General features: G+C 38.2%; 2 protein-coding genes across 3 annotated transcripts in view; both read left to right on the top strand.

The window, feature by feature from the left end:
- The window catches only part of fsta (follistatin a), a 6,483-nt gene extending 2,625 nt beyond the window's left edge, over positions 1 to 3,858 (top strand). The window contains exon 5 of one of the 2 annotated variants that reach the window (XM_008336107.3): positions 432 to 3,858. In XM_008336107.3, coding sequence (XP_008334329.1) covers positions 432 to 670 — 239 coding nt within the window. In that variant the 3' untranslated portion in view covers positions 671 to 3,858. 2 annotated transcript variants of the gene reach the window in all.
- A 569-nt stretch (positions 3,859 to 4,427) lies between these two features.
- On the top strand, positions 4,428 to 22,088 carry ndufs4 (NADH:ubiquinone oxidoreductase subunit S4). Its single transcript, XM_008336106.3, has 5 exons — positions 4,428 to 4,581; positions 7,818 to 7,896; positions 20,554 to 20,726; positions 20,909 to 20,982; positions 21,889 to 22,088. The coding sequence occupies exons 1-5, from the start codon at positions 4,478 to 4,480 to the stop codon at positions 21,990 to 21,992; spliced, it is 534 nt and encodes a 177-aa protein (XP_008334328.1). The 5' UTR covers positions 4,428 to 4,477; the 3' UTR covers positions 21,993 to 22,088.
- The last annotated feature ends 207 nt before the right edge of the window (positions 22,089 to 22,295 follow it).

Genomic DNA, 22,295 nt, shown 5'->3' on the forward strand with positions numbered 1-22,295 from the left:
GGGGGGGGGACGAGAGCAAAACAGGGGAGTGGTAGGGGCCATGCTTTAAATCAGTGTTTCCCAAACTTTTTTTCAGGGGACCCATATAGTAAAAGTCACAAACCTTTGCGACCCAAGTCAATAGACATTATCCGTAAACTCCTGGGAAACGCCCACCTGAGGGTCACGACCCAGTCTTTGGGAAACAATGCTTTAAGTTAACATATAAGTCGGATGGATCCTTAACTAAAAATGAGTCAATAAAAAGTCATTAAGACTCAGGGACACTAATTGAAACATGACTTTTGTTGCTTGCCACAAGACTTTTATGTCCCATAAAATAGGATTTCGTTTTTTTATACCAGGCTTAGTTCAGTCGTACGAGTGGCTAGCAGTGTTTGAAATAATGCGTCTTTCCCGCCCGTGTTCACTTCTTCCACTCTTCTCTGCAGAAGCTAAGTCGTGTGAGGACATCCAATGCAGCGCTGGGAAGAAGTGTTTGTGGGATGCTCGCATGAGCCGAGGCCGCTGCTCACAGTGCGAGGAGACCTGTCCGGACAGCAGGATGGATGAGGCGGTGTGTGCCAGCGACAACACCACGTACCCAAGTGAATGTGCCATGAAGCAGGCCGCCTGCTCGATGGGCGTCCTGCTGGAGGTGAAGCACGCTGGTTCTTGCAACTGTAAGTAAAATCAAGAGAAGAAAGGTGCGAAAAGTATGAAAAATGTCAATCAAACAACCCCAACGAGCAAAAGACAATACTCTGTTATGCTCCCCCACCCCCTCCCTCCCCCGAAATCCTACGACAGCTACACCACCAAGTACGGCTTGAGCAAGCAGAAAGGTCTTGGGCATGGATGGACTTGCGTTATGTTGTCTTTGTTGCTGGCTTCTGTTCTTGTGTTCTTGTTTTTTTTTTTTTTAACTTTTTTTTCAATCAATCGTACTTCAGAACAAAATCAGAGAGAGGTGAAAAACATGTCTATTACTCCACAAATATGGAGAAAAAAACCTAACTTGATGCTGAACTGAATGGGGAAAAAACAAAACAAAAAAACAAACAAAAAAAAACTAAAGACGCTCTTGTTGTGTTTGCAGTGGAACAATCCTGATATTAAAACTAGTTACGACTATGGCCATGTGAGTGAATGGCAGAAACAGGTCTGCCTTAAAGCCCTCAGTACAGGGGTGTCAAACATACGGCCCGGGGCCCAAAATTGGCCCGCTTGGCAGTTCAGTCCGGCCCGCATTATGAATTTTGAAAATGAAAAAAATATACTTTATCTTCAGGATATTTTTTGAAAAATTCAATTTCATTAAATATGAATACATAATAATAATAATAATATATCTAATATACTTGTATGTGTTTGCATGAAAACAAAGTGGAAAAACATGGACTTGTGCTTTATAGTTTATTATGAACATGATTACACTGGGGTTAATTGTACTGGTCCGGCCCACATGACAGCTAATTAGGTTGCATGTGGCCCTTGAACCAAACTGAGTTTGACACCCCTGCCTTAGCAGTTTCTTTTAATGAGCGGTGATTTATTTCCCGGACGACGGTCACATCTTTGCAACTCGTCAATTCCTTGTTCACCCTTGGTGTCTCTGTGGTGATGTCGTGCTTGTGTTTAAATCAACTTCTTTTGGCTGAAATCAATCAATCAATCAATCAATCAATCAGTCAATCCAATTGATGCACTGCATCTCATGACGTACGCGCCACTGCATCCGAGAGAACAGAACCCTCTGACTTATACTAACCTGATGTACATAAGGTGATTGTAACATTGGTGCCACAACCGTGACAATGACTTTGATGGACTTAAACCGCTGTAATTCGAGTAGACTACCTATCTGCAGTCCAGAGTGAGTCTTTAATGCACTCACAAATCTGGCGGTGAACTGTCATATTGAACAATAGCCTCAAGGAAGTATCAAATTTACATTCCAAGTCGCTATGTCGAAGAATGTCTCCCTGTTCGTTTCCCCTCTCCTGATGGAGAACATTAATGTGATGTGCCTAACTAATGCAATGGAATCCAAGGGACCAACTTTATGATCACCTCATGATGCTAAAAAATAAACGTGATACTTTACGGCGAAATGGACGAGCAACCGTGCTTTTCTTATTTTTCATTCTTAATTTTTGCATTGTCAGTCTGGCTTTTGCTTGTGTGCTTATTTGTAATTTTTTTTTTTTTGAAAATCTCTTCTGTAAAAAAAAAAAAAGAAAATACCTCAGAATCGTCTTGATTATCTCTGACCTGCTTGCTTGGTCCAGGCTGTGACACAGAGTCCTCCCTCCCAGTACTTTTGAGCCAGGAGCTGAAATCATATCCAGAGCAAAGAAGTACACAAAAAGTACTTTTTTGTGTAACATGTGTCTGTTTACAGGAATCGGCCAAAAAAACAACAAAAAACAACAAAAAACAGACTTACTTCAGATGCGATGCCCTCATACACCCAGCAGGCAACTCTGCCCCATTCCTAATCTACATCTCCATCTTCCCAGTTTGTTCTCTTGTAACAGCCCTGACTTGCTTAACAATGTAAATGGAAACTACATCAATGGGAGTGCCAGAGTAATTTATACCACTGCGTCACACCGACCATCCATTAGACATTATAATTCCATTAGCGATTATATTTCGGAACATTTCATAAAATTCTACGCTGTTGTGGTCTGGGTTCTTGAAAAAAGCTACCATACAATTTTTTCCACGCAGTCTTAAAAAAAGACCAGGAGGTGGATGGGGCAGACAAGGACTCATGGCCTATGTCCATTAATCCTCTGTACTGGACGACCAGACTCCCATCATTAGGGGAACAGTCCTAGGGCAAGGAATCATGTCCATACTGTACATTATGTGTATGCTTATTTATTTTTTAAAGGAAAGGAAGTATACATATAGTTCAGTGTGCTAGATGTTTATTTATACTTTTTTGTGTTTTTTGTGTTTTATAATTTATACATTTAAAATGTCAGGCTTACTATTTACCACGATATTATTGTGTTACCACTCTTCTCCCCATTTTTCTTTTGTTTTATTGTTGTTCTCTCTGTCTTTCTTAACATGAAGAAATATATTTGTCCAAAGAAAAGCAGTGTTATTTATTTGTCATGTTACCGTGTAAGCATGAGTCCTCTGCAGGCTGTAAATTGCATTCCCTGAGCTGTAAAAAGAATCTGCTTGTTTCTGTCAGATCTCTATCACAGATGTTTATGTCAGACATACGTAAATGCATGTTTAGGCTGTGTGTTTATTTATTGGGAATATATCGATCATTTTATGTAAATAAATTGTTTCAGGTTTGTTTACAACTCATAATAACTGACCAAAGGGATTTTCTCAATGGTTTTTTTGGACATAACAACGGCAGTGAAGAAATGGGAGAGGAAAAAAAAGAGCCATTTGTTTTTTCTTTTTCTAATTATGTTGTTTATTGTCTCAGTTCCAGCCCTTTTGTTTTGGATTTATAAGGATTTGTAAGCATTTATCTTTCACCACATGAGAGCAGAGGTCAAATCCGAAGACCCTTAATTATTTTGACGATAATGTGCCATTAACATACAGTATGTGTGCTATACTTTTGCCAATGTGCTCCACATTGCTCATGTAGAGCTCAGATAGAATTAATGTAGATCAGTACCCAACAATATATCAGAATTCATGACGTGATTTATTCTGTTTCTTGTGTTTGTTGTTTTGTTTCAGAATGCATTTTTATTTTCAACATCACAAGAGAAATACAAAATTCTGTTATGAATATATAGTTTTGTATTTTTATGTAAATGTCATATGTATATACAAAGTTTGATGGTATTTGTACAGATATGAAGAGTGAAACAATAAAAGTTTTTCCTTATACTTTTCCTCGACTGCATGTTTGATTTTTTTTTTTTTTCAGTCATGGCAAAAAATAAAATATGTGTTAAAAATAAAGAATAAAAAAATGGGTATGATATAAACTTTATATAAATGGCTCTCTGTTGACACGTACACCACCAACCATAATGATCTGGTTTAGGAGTAATTTTCAGCACACAAAACATCAAATAAAACCCCCCAAAGAAATCTGTTACAACATTTTTAAAGTAATAAAGAAATATGTGCATAACTTTACCCCAAGATAAATAATAGATAGCTAACAGCCTACATAATTAGCAGGTATAATCAATAAAAATTATCTCCACATCCACAGAAAATAAAATTATACTATATTTAATAATCCAACCTGTTAAAACTACTAGTAGACAGTAGATTTGAATGGAAATTATCATAAAGTAGACACTTTGTGCTTGTTATTATGAGACGATATTAATATGAATAGTGTGAAGGCAAAGACAGACGTGCCCGGACATGTCTCTCTCTCTCTGACCTCATCCTCTCCCTGTGGAATATTGTTACTCGTTGCCTTAAATCCCGGTGTCTCCCAGACCGCTGCTGCCCTCGAAGCGCTTCTTGTTTGTCCCTTCGCAGTTGCCGTATGTCATTGTTCACAACAATCATGGCGTCCTCAATGTCACTGCTCGGTTTAGGACGTTTAACTGCCCTCAATACAGCACGTAGAATACTCTTGAACCCTACCAGGTATGTTCATAGTGATTGATTTTTGTATTTTACATACAGGTGCATTACTATGTGTCTTTTGTTGCGCAGTTCTACTAAAGTCGATTGAACGAGCAGGCTATCTGCTATGTTGCAGGCTAGCAAGTGGTTGTATGCTAACTGCCAACGAAAATACTCCCATTTAGCAAAATAACAAGGTTCCTCTGTTGTTTGAGTTCATATTGTGAGTATATACCGACATTACATTGGTGTTGTCACATTTTAAGTTATGATAGTGCTAGCTAACGTCTGTAATATGCTGTGTCCCCGAAAGCAACCGGCTAGCCGGCTAACTAGCTGAACTAGTGCTGTTGAAAACCAGCTCGGAAGACGATGAAGTAATGTCTATTGCTCGACAAATGATTGGCGTAAAGATCACCATAATTAGCTGATGAGGTTTATTCTACTGCGGACACCAACGCCAAGGGAGTTGTTACAGTCCTTTAGACGATTTTTGAGATAGAAATAATAGATGTAGAAACACATTTTAAGACCCGTTTACACCTATCCATTGACATTGAACAAGTGATCCCCATAAACACTTGTATTGGATATAAAAATGTGATTCATCATTAATACAGCCATATATTAAGACTCCAGGGTTTAAGCCGTCACTCGGGACATGTTGATTAGTCATCATTAGTAATCAAGAACTTAATTACAATGATTGTTACGTTTATAGAGCTATCTACATGATACAGGATAAACCTAAGAAAATAGATTCAAGAGATTCAAAGATTCAAAGCGTTTATTGTAATGTGTACAGTAAGGAAAGCAGGTTTCCCTGTACAATGAAAATTTTACTTTGCTGTCCACACCGAATGCCAAAGAAATCAAGAAATAAAAATAACAAAATATACACAGGAATAAAATAACAAAATATACACATGAATCAACAGAAGTCTTTTCAGTATTTACAGTGTGCAGTAGTTAAAGAGTGGTAAAAGGTGTATTTGAATACCCTAAAATACATGTGATACACAAATAAATACCTTTAATTGTTCTGAAAGAGAAGTTCAAATAAAATGTGCAGTCTAGTATAGTGAGCTTTAAATATCACTGACTTTCCTGCATGAAAACGTGCTTTTCCTAGTTGTCAACAAGACCCCATGTAATCTTAGTATAGTATAATGCTCCACTTTATTGTGTAGCCCGACAGCTTTAAATACCTAGTTATTTGTCATTGTCTGTACATCACATTCAGGAAAGTGTTTCACTTGAGTGGATAAATAATTAATTGTTTGGAACAAAATTGCAATTCAGTGTGAAATTCATGTGAGATAATAGGTTAAATAACATTTAATGATTAACTGTGCTTTTGACTCAAACATTTTAATCTGGGTATGTGTTGACAGCAACATTGTTTTTAATGATTTAGAATTTTAATGAAATGTATTTATTATGTATTGATTTTCACTATATAGCTATATGTTCACTGGGAGTTTTTGGAAATAATAATCAATATGAATTAAAATTAAAGTGTGCTTTATGTTTGGCTACATGGTGATGCATCATCATATACTGTATTACACCTGTTACTGTGAGGAAGGTGATGAATTAGACATTAAAAAAATCAAAGAGCAGCTGTTATGTTTGTCAAAAAGAGTCCTGCATCTGTTGCTTGTGTGCTGCAGTATCCTCCTAATCGTTTCTGTTGTGTCCTTGTGTAATTATCAGTATTACAAGTAGTTATGCTGGTGATACATTGTTGAATGATGTAACTATAGCTATTCTAAGTGGTTATGGTTTGGGGTTTTTTATGTTTAGAATTTAAGTTTAGTTTCCTGGCTCTCATTTGCGCTCAGCTTATCACAGCTGACCCACAGAATTAGAAATTAGGAGTAATAAAAAACACTACGTCGATATAAAATGTTTGTTGATTGAAATGAGATGGCTTCTGTCAGTCAAAGATGATTTTTATTCATAATTCTTGTCTAGATCAACAGATTTCACACTTTGAGTTTGACTTGTGTCATGAACAAATGTGAAAACACTGCACACAATAGCTTGTTTTCAGCTTTATGGTTTTTACATTGGCCACACTGTGCAAAAGATGAGATCAGTAAATAACAGATGACAGGTGGGATTTTATTGCTTAACCAAGAGATACATGAAGTCCAAGTGAAAATTTACTTTCCAAATCAGAAGTTAGTTTCATGGGCTAAGAGTGAATAGATAAAGATGTTGCAGATAAGAAACAGATGCTCGTGATTACTTGGACAGGTTTTTGGCAAACAGTCCTTGGCTGGAATTCTTTTAGCGCAGTAAGAAAAGAGGAACAGATGAGATGTTAAAGAAATGACAAACTGTTCCATGTTTTAGGAGTTACAGATATGTATAAACTTGACTTTAACCCATTTTCAGTTTTTTTTTAATAACTAGTACATTTTTAGCATTTACAGTAAATCTTTATATTGATCCATGGTACACTTTATTTAGAACACTTTATATAAAATGCATAAATACTTAATACTTGAGGGCAACCCCTCACGTATTAAGTATTTATGTATAAATCAGACCTTCATTAAACAACCTGACATCTTTTTTTCCCACTAGTGTTTCCACTGATTCCCAAACTTTTTTAGCCATACACAGCGCACCACCAAACAAAATAACAAAAAAAAAAAAAGAGAAGATATTTAATGGCATGTATTGATTTTCTTGTTTCAGTTTTTCACAATGTGCTTACTCAGTGCAAAACCTGTGCCTGTTTAGTGGAGTAATATGCAGATGTTCTTGCAGGAATTAAAGAAAGACACAGCACATAGATAAACAAAGAAAAATCATTTTTTGTAAATAAATAATAGTTTTCAGTCTAGTTAGGTGAAATTTTATCTTTTTCTATGGTACACCTGTTGACCTGATAATCACAGATTCAAAATAGTACATTCCTGACTAGGCCACATGGAAACAATGGTGTTTTATGACAGGATGTGGATTCACATTCACAAAGACAGTGTGTGTCTGACAAGTGACCAGAGCCAACATTAAGCACGTCCTGTTGTTCTGATCACAGCAGAAGTGTTCTGTCTGAGATACAGACACAGCTAATATGTGTCATGGAAATTGTATTAGAGTCTCTTTTTCTCACCATACAATTGCCTTTTCTTTTCCTTCTAGAGCCGTGTTTACAAAGCATATCTTGTTTTCACTGTCTTCTTGTTTTGCTCGTCTGGAAGTTGGTGCTGTGCCTGTAATGTCTGTCTAATGGCTTTCAGGTCTACAAGCACATCAACATGGAGGCTGTCAGTGAATAAAGGAACAGATACGCTACTTGTTCCAGAAAACCAGAAATTGGTAAGAATCACTTTGTTCTCACTGTGTCACAGGAATCTGCTTTTCTCTGACTTTAAGTTGCTTTCTGGACAGCCATTGTAAACTGTTTTGGTTTGTTGCCAAAAAAAGAGTTTGCATTTGAGACAAATGCTTAAAGTAAAATAAAATATATTGATATTATTGAATTATTTAGGTTTTGAAGTAGTACCGATAATACCAGTGTATGTGTAATTGTTTATATAATGATTCTTTATTTCTTGTCTTTTTGTAGCTGTTTCACTCCCAGTTATTTTGTTGGTTATGTTCATTTTATTTACTCGTCTAAAAACCTTATGTATAAATAAATGGATTTTTGACTATTACATTACTTAACTGCAACACAAAAGATGAGATGGGATAAAATTAGGAGTCATAGAGCTGACGTAAAACCTCATGGTTATAAACCTGCTGTGTTGATAAAATAATATATTTAAGCTCAGGTGTACAAATACATCAAACAAATTATATATATATATAAAATAGAATGGGCCTCATCCCTTAAGAAATTAGGGTTTAAAGTCTCAGATACATCATAGTTGATCCCTGATGTGTTTAATGGTTTATTGTCCACTATTCCTATTTATGCTAAGTACATCTAAAATGTGGACCATGTGGTCAACAACCCCTGATGCTCCAGTGCAGTAGAAACCATATGGAGACCTGAAAACATGACTGAGGATAAATATTGCTGGAAACTTTTCAAAAGAGAACTCCTTCCTCCTGTTAAGTACTGCGGTGATGTACTGTTGTGTGTGTGTTTACAGCACTAACAATTGGTTTCATCTGTTTTTTTTACCTACATGTTGTGGCATTAGTGTGTCTGGTATCAGTGAAGGTGGTGTTGTGGCTACAAAAAGCATTGCTGACGTGAAGACAGAAACATGTGTCATAAACTTCAAAAGCCGTGTTTGTTTTTCCCTATCCGTACTGCAACAATCACTTCAAGCCTCTAACTGGGGGGTGTCAATCTCAATCACTCAACTGGATGAAATTTAAAACACATTCTAAGTTGAGAGACAAAAGGGATTAATATTTATTAACCTTTCCAGTGTTTCACCAAGATGCTGGGAAGCGGGTCATGAAGTCGACATGCATTATGGGAAATGTAGGTTCTCCGGCTACTCAGGTCTCCTCCCACAGTCCAAAAACATGTTGGATTAATAATAATAATAATACATTTTATTTATGAGCGCCGTTCAGGTCACTCAAGGACACTGTACATAAAAATAAAATAAAAACAGATAATTATAAAACAGGGCATAGAAACACAATTTAAGTTTAAAATCAATGATGAACCGAAGCAAGGAGGAGGGAGGTTAGAGGGAGTATGCAGTGTGTGTACAGGTGTGTTTTGAGTTGAGATTTGAAGGTGGGCAGAGAGTCACAGTTACGGAGAGCGGGTGGTAAGGCGTTCCAGAGATGGGGAGCAGAGCGACTGAATGCGCTGGCTCCCATAGTACTGAGGCGGGCGGGTGGGACGGAGAGGTGGATGGAGGAGGAGGATCTGAGGGACCGAGTGGGGGTTAAGACGTGGAGGAGGTCAGATAGATGGGGGGGGGGGCAAGATTATGGATGGCCATGTAGGTGAACAGGAGAAGTTTGTAATTGACACCTGTAGGTGTGAATGGTTGTTTGTTTCTATAGTTGGCCCGTGATTTAACTGGTGAGTTGTCCATGTGTAATTTGATCTTGGCTAATGACTTAACCTGAAACCCTTAAAGATTTAACTGGTCAACAGGCTTGAATTAAAGTGGTTCAGAAGAAAGTTGTGGCGTGCAAAACCCCTAAATACCGCCCACAACTAGATGTCAATAATGATTTTAAATTTTGCCCTTGAGGTAATTTATTTTCAGTTGTTTTATTTGTTTGTTGATTGGAATAATTTGATTAGTTATTTAAGAATTAAATTGTTATATTATTAAAAATAAGTGTACTGGTTTGCACTATATTGTAATATGCAATATATGTATTATTAAACAAAATTAATGTTTCTAAAATGGAATTTATCTGTAGTAAAGTACCCCGTAAAGAAATGTCAGTGTCAGCAGTTGCCTTCAGCTCATTTGAATTTGAGACCCCTGTTCTAAACCATAATTCCTATTTGGTGTAGTCCAGAACATCATGGCCAGCAGTTAATGTTTTGTCATTAAAAATGAATGTCAGTAAAGACTTTGAAGGGAACATGTGGGGGCACTGAAGGTTTCTGCTGTGGACTTGTTTCTAAGTGGGGCGTGGGTGGGCAGCACCAGCGGGCTTTGTCCCTGACTAAAGTGGTCGTACTAGCAGACAAAACTTTGGCTCATGAAGTGTCTGTCTCTGTCCCCACAGTAGGGGCCATGAGAGGAACAGCAAAGAGGAGGAAAGAGGGGCCTCTAAAATGAGGAGGGGGAGTAAAGAAAAGACGCTTGCATAGAAAAGTTTGTGAGACACCCTGAGACTCACCAAAAAGACAGTGGCCACTTCAGTGTTATCGGCCACAGAGGTTCCTTTGTAGCGTGCCGCTGCTGGCGAAGCCGGAAAAGTACTCTCATTCTTGAAGAACAGCCTCAGCTGTTTACAGTACAGTTATCTCTGTCTTACATATGTCTCACATATTAAAGGGCAACGAGAGCAGTTTCCCTTCAAGACCCTTTATTGATTGACAGTCAAGCCAGGATCTCAATCCACCGCAAGGTCATGCCAAGCCGCCTGGAGAGAAAGTGTTGCAATGCTTATTGGGCAACCACTCTTTCTAAATAACCTCATTATTTAGATAAGGTTGCATTTTGGCCCAGTCCAACCATAGTTTGAATTCTCTCCAAAAACTTTGGCTGATACTTTTTTTTTTGCAGCCCTTATGATCTTGTCCTTCATGCTCATCTGTCTGAAAAATGCAAACCTTAGAGGAACTTGCATTTCTGCTCTTTGTTTGGCCGTCTCCATTACAGACAATCTGGCCTTGAAGGACAAGAATCCTTTGAGGGTCAAAAAATGTGAAGAAACTTTTAACAGCTTTTTGCAGATTGTTGCTGCAAAAGGCAGACAGAAGAGTGTGCTTTTGTGAATTAAATTATTAGAAAGTCTAAACAACTTTTTTTAGTGCTTTAGTTAAATAATGTTGATGGGGTTGTTTTGACAGTGTAAAACTTTTTCAAAAACATTTTTATATTGGCCAAAATAATACCATTCATCCATTTATCCATTTTCATTGGCTTATCCGTTACCGGGTCGCAGAGGCAGCAGTCTCAATGACCACCACCCAAATCACACTGCACCGTACCAACTCCCCCTGAACCTTCCTGCAGGTGGTGAGTCCAGTGGACGGTACCAACTGCCCTAACCGGAATTCGATCTTTTCCAGGAGGTGAACCCTGGGGTTCCACACCAATGACAGAGACATTGCCTCTGGGCCAAAGGGCCACCTGATCTGGTTAATATTTATTGTAAATAATTTACAATGTATTTACGTTTTACGTTTTAAGTTATGCAATTAATTAATACAATTTGAATTAGTATGAGTAAATTGTTAATAAGAGCATATGGCTAAACACAGTTGCAGACATGGTATTTGCCCACACTGCTGGAGCCTAAATACCATCTAACAACCAGCTTGTGTTTGCTTCAGCACAGACACCAGCTTGTAAAAACAGAACAAACAAATAAAAACAGTTGTTAAACACATACATCTTATTGCGGTTATTTTCTAGTCGAGCAATATACAAGAAAAAAAATAAAGTTTTTGGTTATATTGAGAAATATTATTTATCTTGATTAATCATGATTAATCGTGTTTAATGGGGCAGTTTTTTGTTGCTAATATAGTATATAAATATATTTTATTTTTAAATAATGATACTCTTTTTGGGATCTTAATTTGAGAAAAAGGCCAAATAAAAAGTTGGTGGCGCCGTTGCCTAAAGCTGTTGCATGTAGTGCCCTTTACTACCCTGCTTTTGTCTGTAATCACTGTTTAATTAATCATGCTGGGCAGCTCTCAAGGTCTAGCTATTTGTCCACTGATGGTCTGACATGTAATGTCTGCAACCTTCCTTAAAGAGTGAAGCAAAGGCCATGCTTATCTGGAGTTTTACCTCTCACAGAAACGTTTAAAAACGACATACTGTATTAGTAGTTGTCGTAATCATGTACTATCTGTGTTTGCAGTATCATTCTCCTCCATGGCAGAGTGTGCACTCTCTGGTCCACATAAAGGCAACAGTATAGTCCATAAGCAGTTGTGAAGCCTTGTTATAGAGTTCGCTAAAGGATGTTGGGGTTTTATGAGGCAGAGGAGGACAGTTATTAGAGAGCTGGGACTAGAGCGTAGATGACGGAGAGAGGGAGAATCGAGTTGAATTCACTAGCCTATTGACGCTCTCAGTTAAAATTCACCATCCTGACACCTTGCAAAATCCTGAGCCTGGCACATTCAGACAAGTCCAATCACATTTGGACTACAGGCATGCTGATCTACTATGGTAAGATCCAAAGTGCAGGTTATCTCTTGTTTTCAAAGATTTGAATTGAAATCCGATGAAAAGATTCACCATCAGTCTGTCAAATTCCATCCAACAAAGGACTGGAAATTCCCCGATAAGATTTATCAAAGGCAGCAGGTTTTAATGTAAGATCCACTCCAAGCACTATCAGAGCTTTTCAATTGGACGCAGCAGTTTTCATAGTGCCACTTGAGAACCCAATTTCCGCAGAATTAAATCTTTCCTCTTACAAGAATTCTGAGAGTGTATTGGAGCCAAGTACTCTCAGCTACTGCAACCTTTTACATTTGTCAATTGCAAGGAAATATGTTTGCGGGACAACAAAGACATAACAGCAATAAAACCCGTCCATCTCAATCATGGAGATAAATTTAGCACAAGCCATTTAAGTCTGCAGTACAGCAGTGTATATTGTATAGCACCGTCTAGCCTCAGAGGAAGTGACCTACAGTGGTGCAGACTGCATTGACCACCCAGACCAGCCCCCGCCTCATCCTCTTCACTCACCAGTCCTCCCTCCTCTGCAGGACTTAGGTGTCTGTTTTGTCTGGTTCTTCTTTCATACGACTCGCTTGTGAAGAAAAATCTCTCAGCTCAAGTTTGTAGTATTCACACAGAAGATGTTGGTCTTTGAAACATACTAGGTACTAAAGAGTATTCCATTTAATAACACTCTTCCACAGAGAGAAAGTCTCTTAAGAGGACTTCTTAGCCCCGTATTGTTAGGAAGTATCTCCCTGCAATGTGTTCTGTTTCCACTGAAGACAGCAACACTTCTGCTCCTGCTGTTTGTTTACATTTAATTTACTAACGCATTCATTAATTTTAACCTACTCGTAGTTTTGTATTTCTATTAAGTAGTTTTATTTACCTGTGACATCAGATGACTGAGAAGATTTTAGTTTTTTTATTTACATATAACTAATAAAGGGGATGATAAAATAAATTTGTTTCTTATACGTAACTCTACAATATTTTTGAAAAATATAAAATAAAAATCATGACAGTTAATTACTATACTACTACTATTTTCTTCAAAGTTGAGACATTTTTATCATTGATCTGGTCATTTGGCACTAAAGAATTCAACACCTGAATCAAGGTTGTAAACGATGCTTGATAAAATACTTTGAAGCAGTGTTACTGTACAGTAATTATATATATTTTTAAAACATCTCAAGGCTTCTGTTTCCACCTCACTCATTAAGACATATATGACCCACGCTGCCCTCTCTCCAGTCCCATGAATATAGGAGTAGATGTAATGCAAGGCTGGAGATGACCCTGATACCAGCTGCTTCTTGTTCTCCAGAGCTGTTCAGCCCCGCCCCCTCATGAGCAGGCAACATAATATTTGTTTCTATTAGAGACGCCTCCTATGTCCAATCAGTAATGGGCACGCTTTTTCCACTTCAAAGATGTCTGAAGGTGGGAACCGGCAGTGGCTGTTGAGTGAGGCTCTTGGCCTGGGTGTGTGCTGGATGGTGGGGGGTTAAGGATGATGTGTTTGGACTTTCACCACATGCTGACTCAACATGATTCAGCTCGGCTGACCCTATGACCTGGCCTGGCTTCCAGGCTGCAGTTTTGGCCTCTGGGTCTTTCTGTTAAGGCCCCACCTTTACTGTGTACTGTAGCTGTCGCAGTGTTCACAGTTAGCTACTTCAAATCATAATGCTTATACTCTAATTCTTAATTTAGTTGCAATTATACTCTGGAAGGCATTGTATTTCTCTCTAAGTTAAACTTTTTTAAAAAGGTTTTAAAAATTCTTAAATCTCTCCAGGAAAAGTCCTAGTTTAAACCCGATTCACTGGTTGGTTGTTGTATATTACAGAATCATCTCAGTTAAACTAAGGTTCCTCAACCCATTGATGTTTCAAGTCTGTCAACATAAACCAAAGTGTGGTGTGTTGTTTTTTGGGAAGTAAGTGTTTTGTTTTGGTTGTAGCAACCCCTCTTTTATGGTAAATTAAATTTACACTCTCAATATAAATAATACCCTTTACAGAAATGCATGACAGACTTGCAAAAACTTTCAACGTTATTTTCGTTTGTACCAGATCTGCAAAGGATATTAGATAGAACGGAGAGACCATATTTTATATCACTGAGCAGGCAGAAATTGGCTCCATACTCCTGTGTACAAACTGTGGGAAAAGAACAGCAGGAAACATAGACATTCACCTGCAAATCATCGAAAACTGACAAGAAGTGTTAAATGATACGGGGACAGTAGTGGCTGGAAGACAGTTTAAGAGGTAGCTGTAGTTAAAGACATGAGCGGACAGCAAAAAGGAAGAGAGGATGCTCTTAGCATAGTATCACACTGCTGACATGGCCTACAATTCTTTAGCGGTTTGACACCACAGACTTTGATGTTGGTTTTCTTGACTATCCTCTTAGGCTTACAAGGACCGTGAGACCTTTCGAAAAATCTTTCTCCATGTGCTTCCCACTCTTAGCCATTGGTTTTTGGTTATGATGGAACTTACTTGCATCATCTAAAGCATTTTTGCAAAATGATACCGATGATAATAATAAATTTACTTAAAATATTGTGTTGTTCTACCTATTTATTTAAACTTCCTGTCCTCAGTTCAAGTAAGGACTCAGGATGGTTTGCTCAAGGGTATATACTTAAACCACTTATGAGGTTTCTTAGCTTAATGTCAAAGGTCATCGACCTGTTGGAAGTTGACCGTTTCCCTGGTCTGTGGTCCTGATCCCTGTGGACCAGGTTTTACAAAGATTATCTTGAACAGCTTTCCTTCATCCTTGATTAGTCTCCCTGTCACTGAAAATCACCTGGACAGTGTGATGCTAACATTGCAGTTTCATCATAGAAATAGTTTTGCTGCATGGACAAATTAAATTGAATATAGATATGAATATGGGGGTAATGAGTTGTTTATCTCCTTATGTGGCCCAGTGATGGACTGGTGGGCCACTAAGGGTGTCCTTGCTCCATGTATGCTGGGATTGACTCTAGTCCTTCCTGTCCTTTAAAGTTTGAAGAGTTTGTTTGGAATGCCAGTGATAGCACGTTTAAAGATTATCAAGTTTGTTGCCAGTTGAACCTTCCTCTAAAGCAAGAGATTAAAATGTAGGATTCAAACCACACAAAGTCAGAGATTGTTTTTTATTTTATTTTTGGAAATCTTCAAAGCCCTGATCTGACTGCTAACATGGACCATTGGAGACTCTGGTCTCCTGATGGTAATGAACACATCCATGCACATAAAACACAGGTACTCTGCGCAGAGACCATTGGAATACTTGTCTGCTGTGGACATCAAGATTGCACATGTCGCTTTGAAAATGCTCCAGTTTATGTCCTGTCTTTTTCCTGACTCAGCACTGTGGTGTACGGAAACCGTAGCTCTTCTGGGGTCGCTGAAATACAGCCATAATGTTCTCCAAACAAGTGCTGCCAAGAAAGAATTGTGAGCAACAGTCCTCTCAATGTTAGTTGTTAAATGTCACACTGATCAGCCCTCTCCCTTTGCAATTTTCTTTTGCCAAAAATCCCTGGCTGAACAGGACATAGCTATGCACTGGTGTGTTTCAGTTCCCCTTCTTAAACCAAACATCTAATGAAATTTGCTTTGGAAATCAAACGTCTCACTAATGGCAAGCCAAGAATTATTCTTAGAGAAAAGACTAAATTTCAACTTCCAGATCCTGCAGCAAGGCAAAGTCTGCCAGGTCACCAAAGTTCACTGGTGACATTTATACAGTTACACTGGGTTAGATAAAACCCAGTTATGTGCATCAGTTTTCTTCTTTTTTTTTGTTTGTTTTGTCTGCCAAGGACACTAAATGTGAAAAAGCATTGATGCTTTTTCTTAGTTTGGGGGTTAATAACAATGGTATTTAGATGAATGAGTTGAACCTTTGTTTGTACTCAGTCGTGGGACTGGTCACAAAAACAAAAACACTTGGACAGGCTGCTGCAAGCTGTTGACAAATTTGAGATAAATTCTGAAGCAAATGGAGCTAAGCGTAACGACTGAAAGCCTAACATTTGAGCTGTGAGGTCCCTTGTTTTTCGAATCAATTCTATTCCTATCAGATTTTCCATAAAAATACTCATTGAATCGTATGTGACACACCAGGTTATAGGTCATGCCTTACATGTTGACAGCAGACAATCATTTACTGATGATCGATACACCAAGAGGACATTAGTTTTAGGCAGAAAATGTTGAGCCTGAACCCATATTTAATCATTACATTTGAACTCTACCTTCAGGTTAGAGGGGATATTTTGATTTTGGATAAATAATGACAGCCCCATTTACTAATGACAGACCAGGTTGTTTCGAATTTCTACTATTTAAGAATTAGCCAGGCTTGTTTTTCCTAGTATTTTTCACTTGGGGACCATCTTTGTTTCTGTGCATGTGTGTGTTCTTAAATCCTTGCCTTGATACAGTTCTCTAACTCTCTCCCTCTCTCTCTCTCCCAGTTCTGCAAACCCTTTCTTTGACCTTGTGAATTTGTTTTTAGCTGATACGTATTGGCAGCTCTGAGGCCTCATGTCCACGGGTGCACGCCTTTCCAAGTCTTTTTCAATCAAATACTTTTAGCACAGGTGGACTTCAATGCACTCAGGCTGTGGAAACATCATCTAGTTGACTAGGAGAAACAACAGTTTTCTAAATAAGAGCTAAAAACCTGATTTCCAATGGAACAAAAAAAAAAAATCAAATTTATTTAGAGTTGACTTTCATTAGAAAAAAAAAAACATGATTATTAGTAAAAATATTCATTTCATGTTCTCCGTGTGAAATTTCTTTACTAATTTTATTTTCTACAACTTTACAATAAAGCACAGTTTTCGCTTGTTTACAAAAAATTCTAAGACGAAGATAGATCATAATGAATAGGAGTGTACAGCTTTGTGGTAGGCCCAGTGGCCCCACAGCAACCCAGTGCTCTTTATTTGGCAAATAGCCCGGGGGTGTCAGAAATATTGACACGCTTGCACAAGATGGAAACTCTGCCAGCCTTTTCTTAAGCTGTGTATTCTGTCTGCCCAGCCAGGTATTGTAGAGCCCCGTAAAGGCCCTGTGAATAGTGTCAAACTTGATAGTTCTCATTTTGCTTCCTGTACATGGCAGAAGAAAAAGTTTTGTGATGGTCTCCTCTAGTCTTCCTGGGAACACACCACATTCCAGCCACAGTCATTCTTTTTGTGAATCAGGGAATTGGGGGAACAACTTGTTATGCCAGTAAACCTGCTGGATTTTGGTGTATGAAAGTCTAAGACTTGGTGTTTTTGTAAATGATGTCAGATAACGAGCAATTGTTTTGCAGTGTTTTAACAGAGCTCTTTGTTTTGTGAGACTTTCTCTCGTTTTATGTTCGTCCATGTCTAAGGTGTGTTTTAAGGTGTCCCCTAATTGGATGAACCATTGTACCAATTATTAGGTTTACAGTCATTGGGTTCAGATTCAAATGCAAATTTTGGTGTAAATTTTGGTTCAGAAAATGCAAATTTTGCTGTAATGTCAATCCTGTGTTTTTTTCCTCAAACCAAAAGAGTGTTGTTAGCTGCCTCAGAAGAACAAATGTGTTAACTTTCTATCATTGCATCATCAATTTAATCCAATTAATGGAATACAATTCAGATACAGCAAGATTGTTACTTTAACAAGACAGCCTTAAGTCTCCTCATTCTCCTGACGTCATACTCCTGTACTCCTGTAGCAGAGCCTTTAGCATATGAGCTAAAAAGAGCTAACACACATCTGCCAGTTTTTATATTGTCATACTTGTTACAAAAAAGATAAATAGGTCTTTTAAAAAGTCATTTTCCAATTACAATAATGGTTTGCTGTAGCCGTGGCAGTCTCAGCTAGCACGGAGATAAAAACAAAGTTTTGTCCAAAGTTTTCAAGTATAATATATATGAAAAAAAAACATGTTCTACCTATGAAATTATTTTTTAACAACCCACAGCATATTTGAAAATGGAGTCTCATTCTGTGTCTCTGGCATTCTTGTGTCAGATTGTGCCATGGACTGTCCACCATTAGCCCTTTTGGGTGAAGGGAACATGTTTTCCTCCTCACTTACTGACAAGAGGGAATTGTCAAGGTTAAGTAGATAGAGCAGCCGGAAATAATTACCAAGCACTTGTGAGCCCCCCTCAACCTCCTCCCTCTTTTGTTCCTCTTTTCTCTTTAATTTTAACGCTGTTTGCAACATGCAGACCTTGTTTGTGATTACAATCGGCCTGGACTTCCCTCGTACCATAGCAAAAGATATTTTTCCTTGGAGGCAACACTATTTTACATGCATTTGGACCTGCAATTTCCTATGCTTAAATTCTGCCGAGTTCTCCTTTGGCCAAGGAAAGGCGAGCTTTTGTGTGGAGTTCATGCAAAACAACCCCCTTTCTACAAATCAAGTGGCAGATGACAGACAATGATGAAAAATTGATTCTTTGAAGTTCTAATGGCCATTGAAATGTGTAAAATTCTTGTAATGAAAGGAGAACACCCTGGAAGGCCCTCAGTCCTGGGTGGCTGCTGCGGGCATGCTGGGAGGTTGGTCTGAGTTTGGTCACCAACTGCTTGTTTTCTAATTCCTTTAAGAATTGGACCAGATCCTCGATAGGAGCTTAGAAGGGGGCTCCAGTTCCTCAGAAATATGCGTGTTGTACACCCAGAGGCCCCTCCTCCTCTTCCTCAATTCACTCTGGCCTATTTTCCAGTGTAGTCTGGAAAAAATTGTGTTGAACATTATCCAGATTAAAAAAAAAAAAAAAACATCAAACTAAGAGCAAATGGTCATTATGTTCTTATTCTTTTTTTGTGTATGAATTCTTGGTTGACTTCTCCTTGGGGAGTCAGTGCTTTCTTAATCGGTTTTTATAACACCATTATTCAGTTAAAATGAAATCGTGTGCAACTATAAAGTTAATCATGTGAATTATTCATCTGTTGCTTTAAAAGAAATATTTAGCTCATTAAACGTCCTTGGACGTTTACAAGCAACATGTTACAGGGAGAAACACAATAGTAATGTTCTGACAGGTGAAAGCAAAGCAGAAATTTATCTGTAGTTGTTATAACTGCTGCCAGAAAACATCAGATCACAGAAACGATAAAAATAGAATCCAAACTTTTGGTTCGTTCAACTGCGACTATAAAGTGTTCTCTGCCTGGATTGGTTCCTGACGTGAAAAGACATATTTGCGTTCCTTTGACCTTGCTATTTAAAAAATGAAAATAAATCTCCACAGATCAATGTAAAGTATGATTCTATTCTACATTAAGTAGTTGATTACAAAAGTACTTTATTTTTAAAACAGAGACTGAATCTTTTCCTCACATCATTTTTCTGACAAAGTTGTCAGAATTTTGGGTTGTACTTTTTTTTAACACCTGCAAAGTAACTTTTACACGACCTTTCCCCAACAAATGAATATGCATTTGTCTTTGCATGAACCCCTTATTCTTTGCAGGGGAAAGAAAAACTCATCAGTCAACAGGTCACATGAAAGTCAGGACTGAAAGAACTTTGGCTGCTCTGGAACCAAAAGACATGTTGACATGTTATTTTCATTTGCTTGGTAGCATAAAAAGTTTTTAGTATTTTCTTTTATGCCTTAGTTGAACTTGTTACTAGGCTTTGTGTTTTGTGGCAGATCAGTTGCAGATTCCTTAACCGTCTCTGGACAACACGTATCTTTTTCCCCCACCCTATCCACCGTTGGATAGGTGGTTTTCGTGTAAATACAACTGCTTTGTGTCTGATTCTTGTTGAGGTCAAAGTATGGAAACGGCTAATTAGCCGAGGTAGCGATTTACCTGGGTCAAATGCCAGGTGAATGTCCTAGAATAACAAAGACAATTGTGTTTTTTGGGGGGCAGTTTTTTTGGGGCATTATTGGTTAAGGAAGCGGACTTGTGTCCGGAAGGTTTCAGGTTTCCTCAGTTCTTCAGAACTGAAATGCCTCTTGGATGAGAGGTGAATCGTCTTCAAAAACAAAAACCTACTTCGTACGGTTACCTTAGATCTAACCATGTTTGGAAAACCCTGATACCTGCTCTTAACTTTTCGACATCATCTCTTTGTGTCAGAGTTTTCCAGTCTGAACTCAACGTTGTCTTACTGTAAAACGTTCTTTGTTTCTGTCTATTTCTAGGACCTCTCTCCCTTGTCTGGAGTTCCAGAGGAGCATATAACAACTCGCAAGGTCCACATTTTTGTCCCGACCAAAAGCGCCATGCAGTCTGGTATCAACGGCACCAAAAAGTGGAAGATGGACTTTGACACCAGAGATCGCTGGGAGAATCCACTGATGGGCTGGGCCTCCTCGTCAGTGTCTTTTTTATTTCTACCTTTGACAATATTTATTTATTTATTTTAAGTCACTTAAGTCAATTTTATTGCCACGGTCCGGGTCTCAGAACATTTTTTTCCAATCTGTGAAACATGAACATTTTACTCTTGTGAATAATATTATTGTCTAAGTTTGTTTTGTTTTTTTTCCCTCCCAGAGCTGATCCCTTATCTAACATGGTGCTCACATTCTCCTCGAAGGAAGACGCAATTGCTTTTGCAGAGAAAAATGGTAATTTTAAAACATTTTTATAAAGTTACTTTCCATGATTGTAGTCAAGTGGACAAAGTCGTCCACAGCTACAGTGGTGCTGCTCACTGTGTGTCTGTCGAATCAGGCTGTTTCCCAGATTTGAATTTGAAATTTTCTTTTTCTTTGGAAAATTGACAGCGTTAAACTCAGAGACTTTCATTAAAGACAGTGGAGTTATATGCACTTTCATATTTTTATACAAGGAAAATATGTACAACAGGACTTGGGCAGCATGTTTAATGGCTAGCTGTCTTTTACTAAGGTTATTAAATAGGTGGACCTCAGTCTGGATGCAGACCCAGACATCTGGACCGGAGCCTGTAACTGAAAAATACAACAATATTAGATATATAATTAAAGCCCCACCCCCTTTTAATTTGAAGAAGTTTATTTAAAATGATTATTGATTTTTTTTATTGATTATTTCTTTAGTGTTACAATAAATGATTCCACAGAAAATATTTTTTAAGCTGTTGAGGAGACAGTGATGTTCTTTCTCCATCGATCACCACTTTGTTTTGTTTTTTCATCTTTAGTTACTGATAGTTGATTATAGACCATGTTACCTCAGCATAATTGCCACCATCTGTTATCACTATCTCAGCTCTGTATTAACTGATACAGACTAGTCTTCTGTTTGGCCAAGGTAAACCTCTCAGAACTTTTTCCGGAACCGATTCATCTGTTAAAGTTTGTTGAAACTGAGTCAAGGGGAAACGGCCCTCTCTGTTTATCGCCATGAAAGCGATTAGAGCAGTTCTGACCGCACACAGCCTGGGCGATGTCGACACAACGCCTCGTTCTGTATGGAGTTTGTCCAGACAGAATATACATGACCTAGCCAGACCCATCATTTACCCTGTGGTGTGTTTTTTTTTTCTTCAGGTTGGAGCTACGATGTGTCAGAGAAGAAGAGCTCCAAGCCCCGGGTGAAATCGTACGGCGCAAACTTCTCCTGGGACAAGAGGACCAGAAGGTCCGCTAAATAAACAACTAAAGTCACACATCTGTTAGTTGGCTTGACCCCGCCCTGTCCTCGTATCATTCTTGACAATAAATATATAATTATATACTTGAAACTCAAACAGTCGGGTCATTATTGCATATATTTGTCAAACATTCACCTCATTACTGACTACCCAATGAAGCCCACCTAATTAATTATGTTTCTGGTCCCCTGAAAAACACGGTGTAACAGTTTGAGGCTGTTTGAACAGCAGGATGAGTCCATGTGGTGGAGAGAAAGTGACATTTAGTTCCAGCTGAACCTGGAACATGTTTTCCTGAAAACG

This window comes from Cynoglossus semilaevis, chromosome Z (assembly GCF_000523025.1).
Source record: "Cynoglossus semilaevis isolate Cse_v1.0 chromosome Z, Cse_v1.0, whole genome shotgun sequence".
Classification (NCBI taxonomy): Eukaryota; Metazoa; Chordata; class Actinopteri; order Pleuronectiformes; family Cynoglossidae; genus Cynoglossus; species Cynoglossus semilaevis.

What these genes read in the sequence shown, in the direction of transcription:
- ndufs4 (XM_008336106.3), top strand. Translation starts at nt 4,478, where the DNA reads ATGTCATTGTTCACAACAATCATGGCGTCCTCAATGTCACTGCTCGGT. An exon ending in ATACTCTTGAACCCTACCAG is followed by an intron (nt 4,582 to 7,817) that starts GTATGTTCATAG and finishes AATGGCTTTCAG; the next exon opens with GTCTACAAGCACATCAACAT. An exon ending in TGCTTTTGCAGAGAAAAATG is followed by an intron (nt 20,983 to 21,888) that starts GTAATTTTAAAA and finishes TTTTTTCTTCAG; the next exon opens with GTTGGAGCTACGATGTGTCA.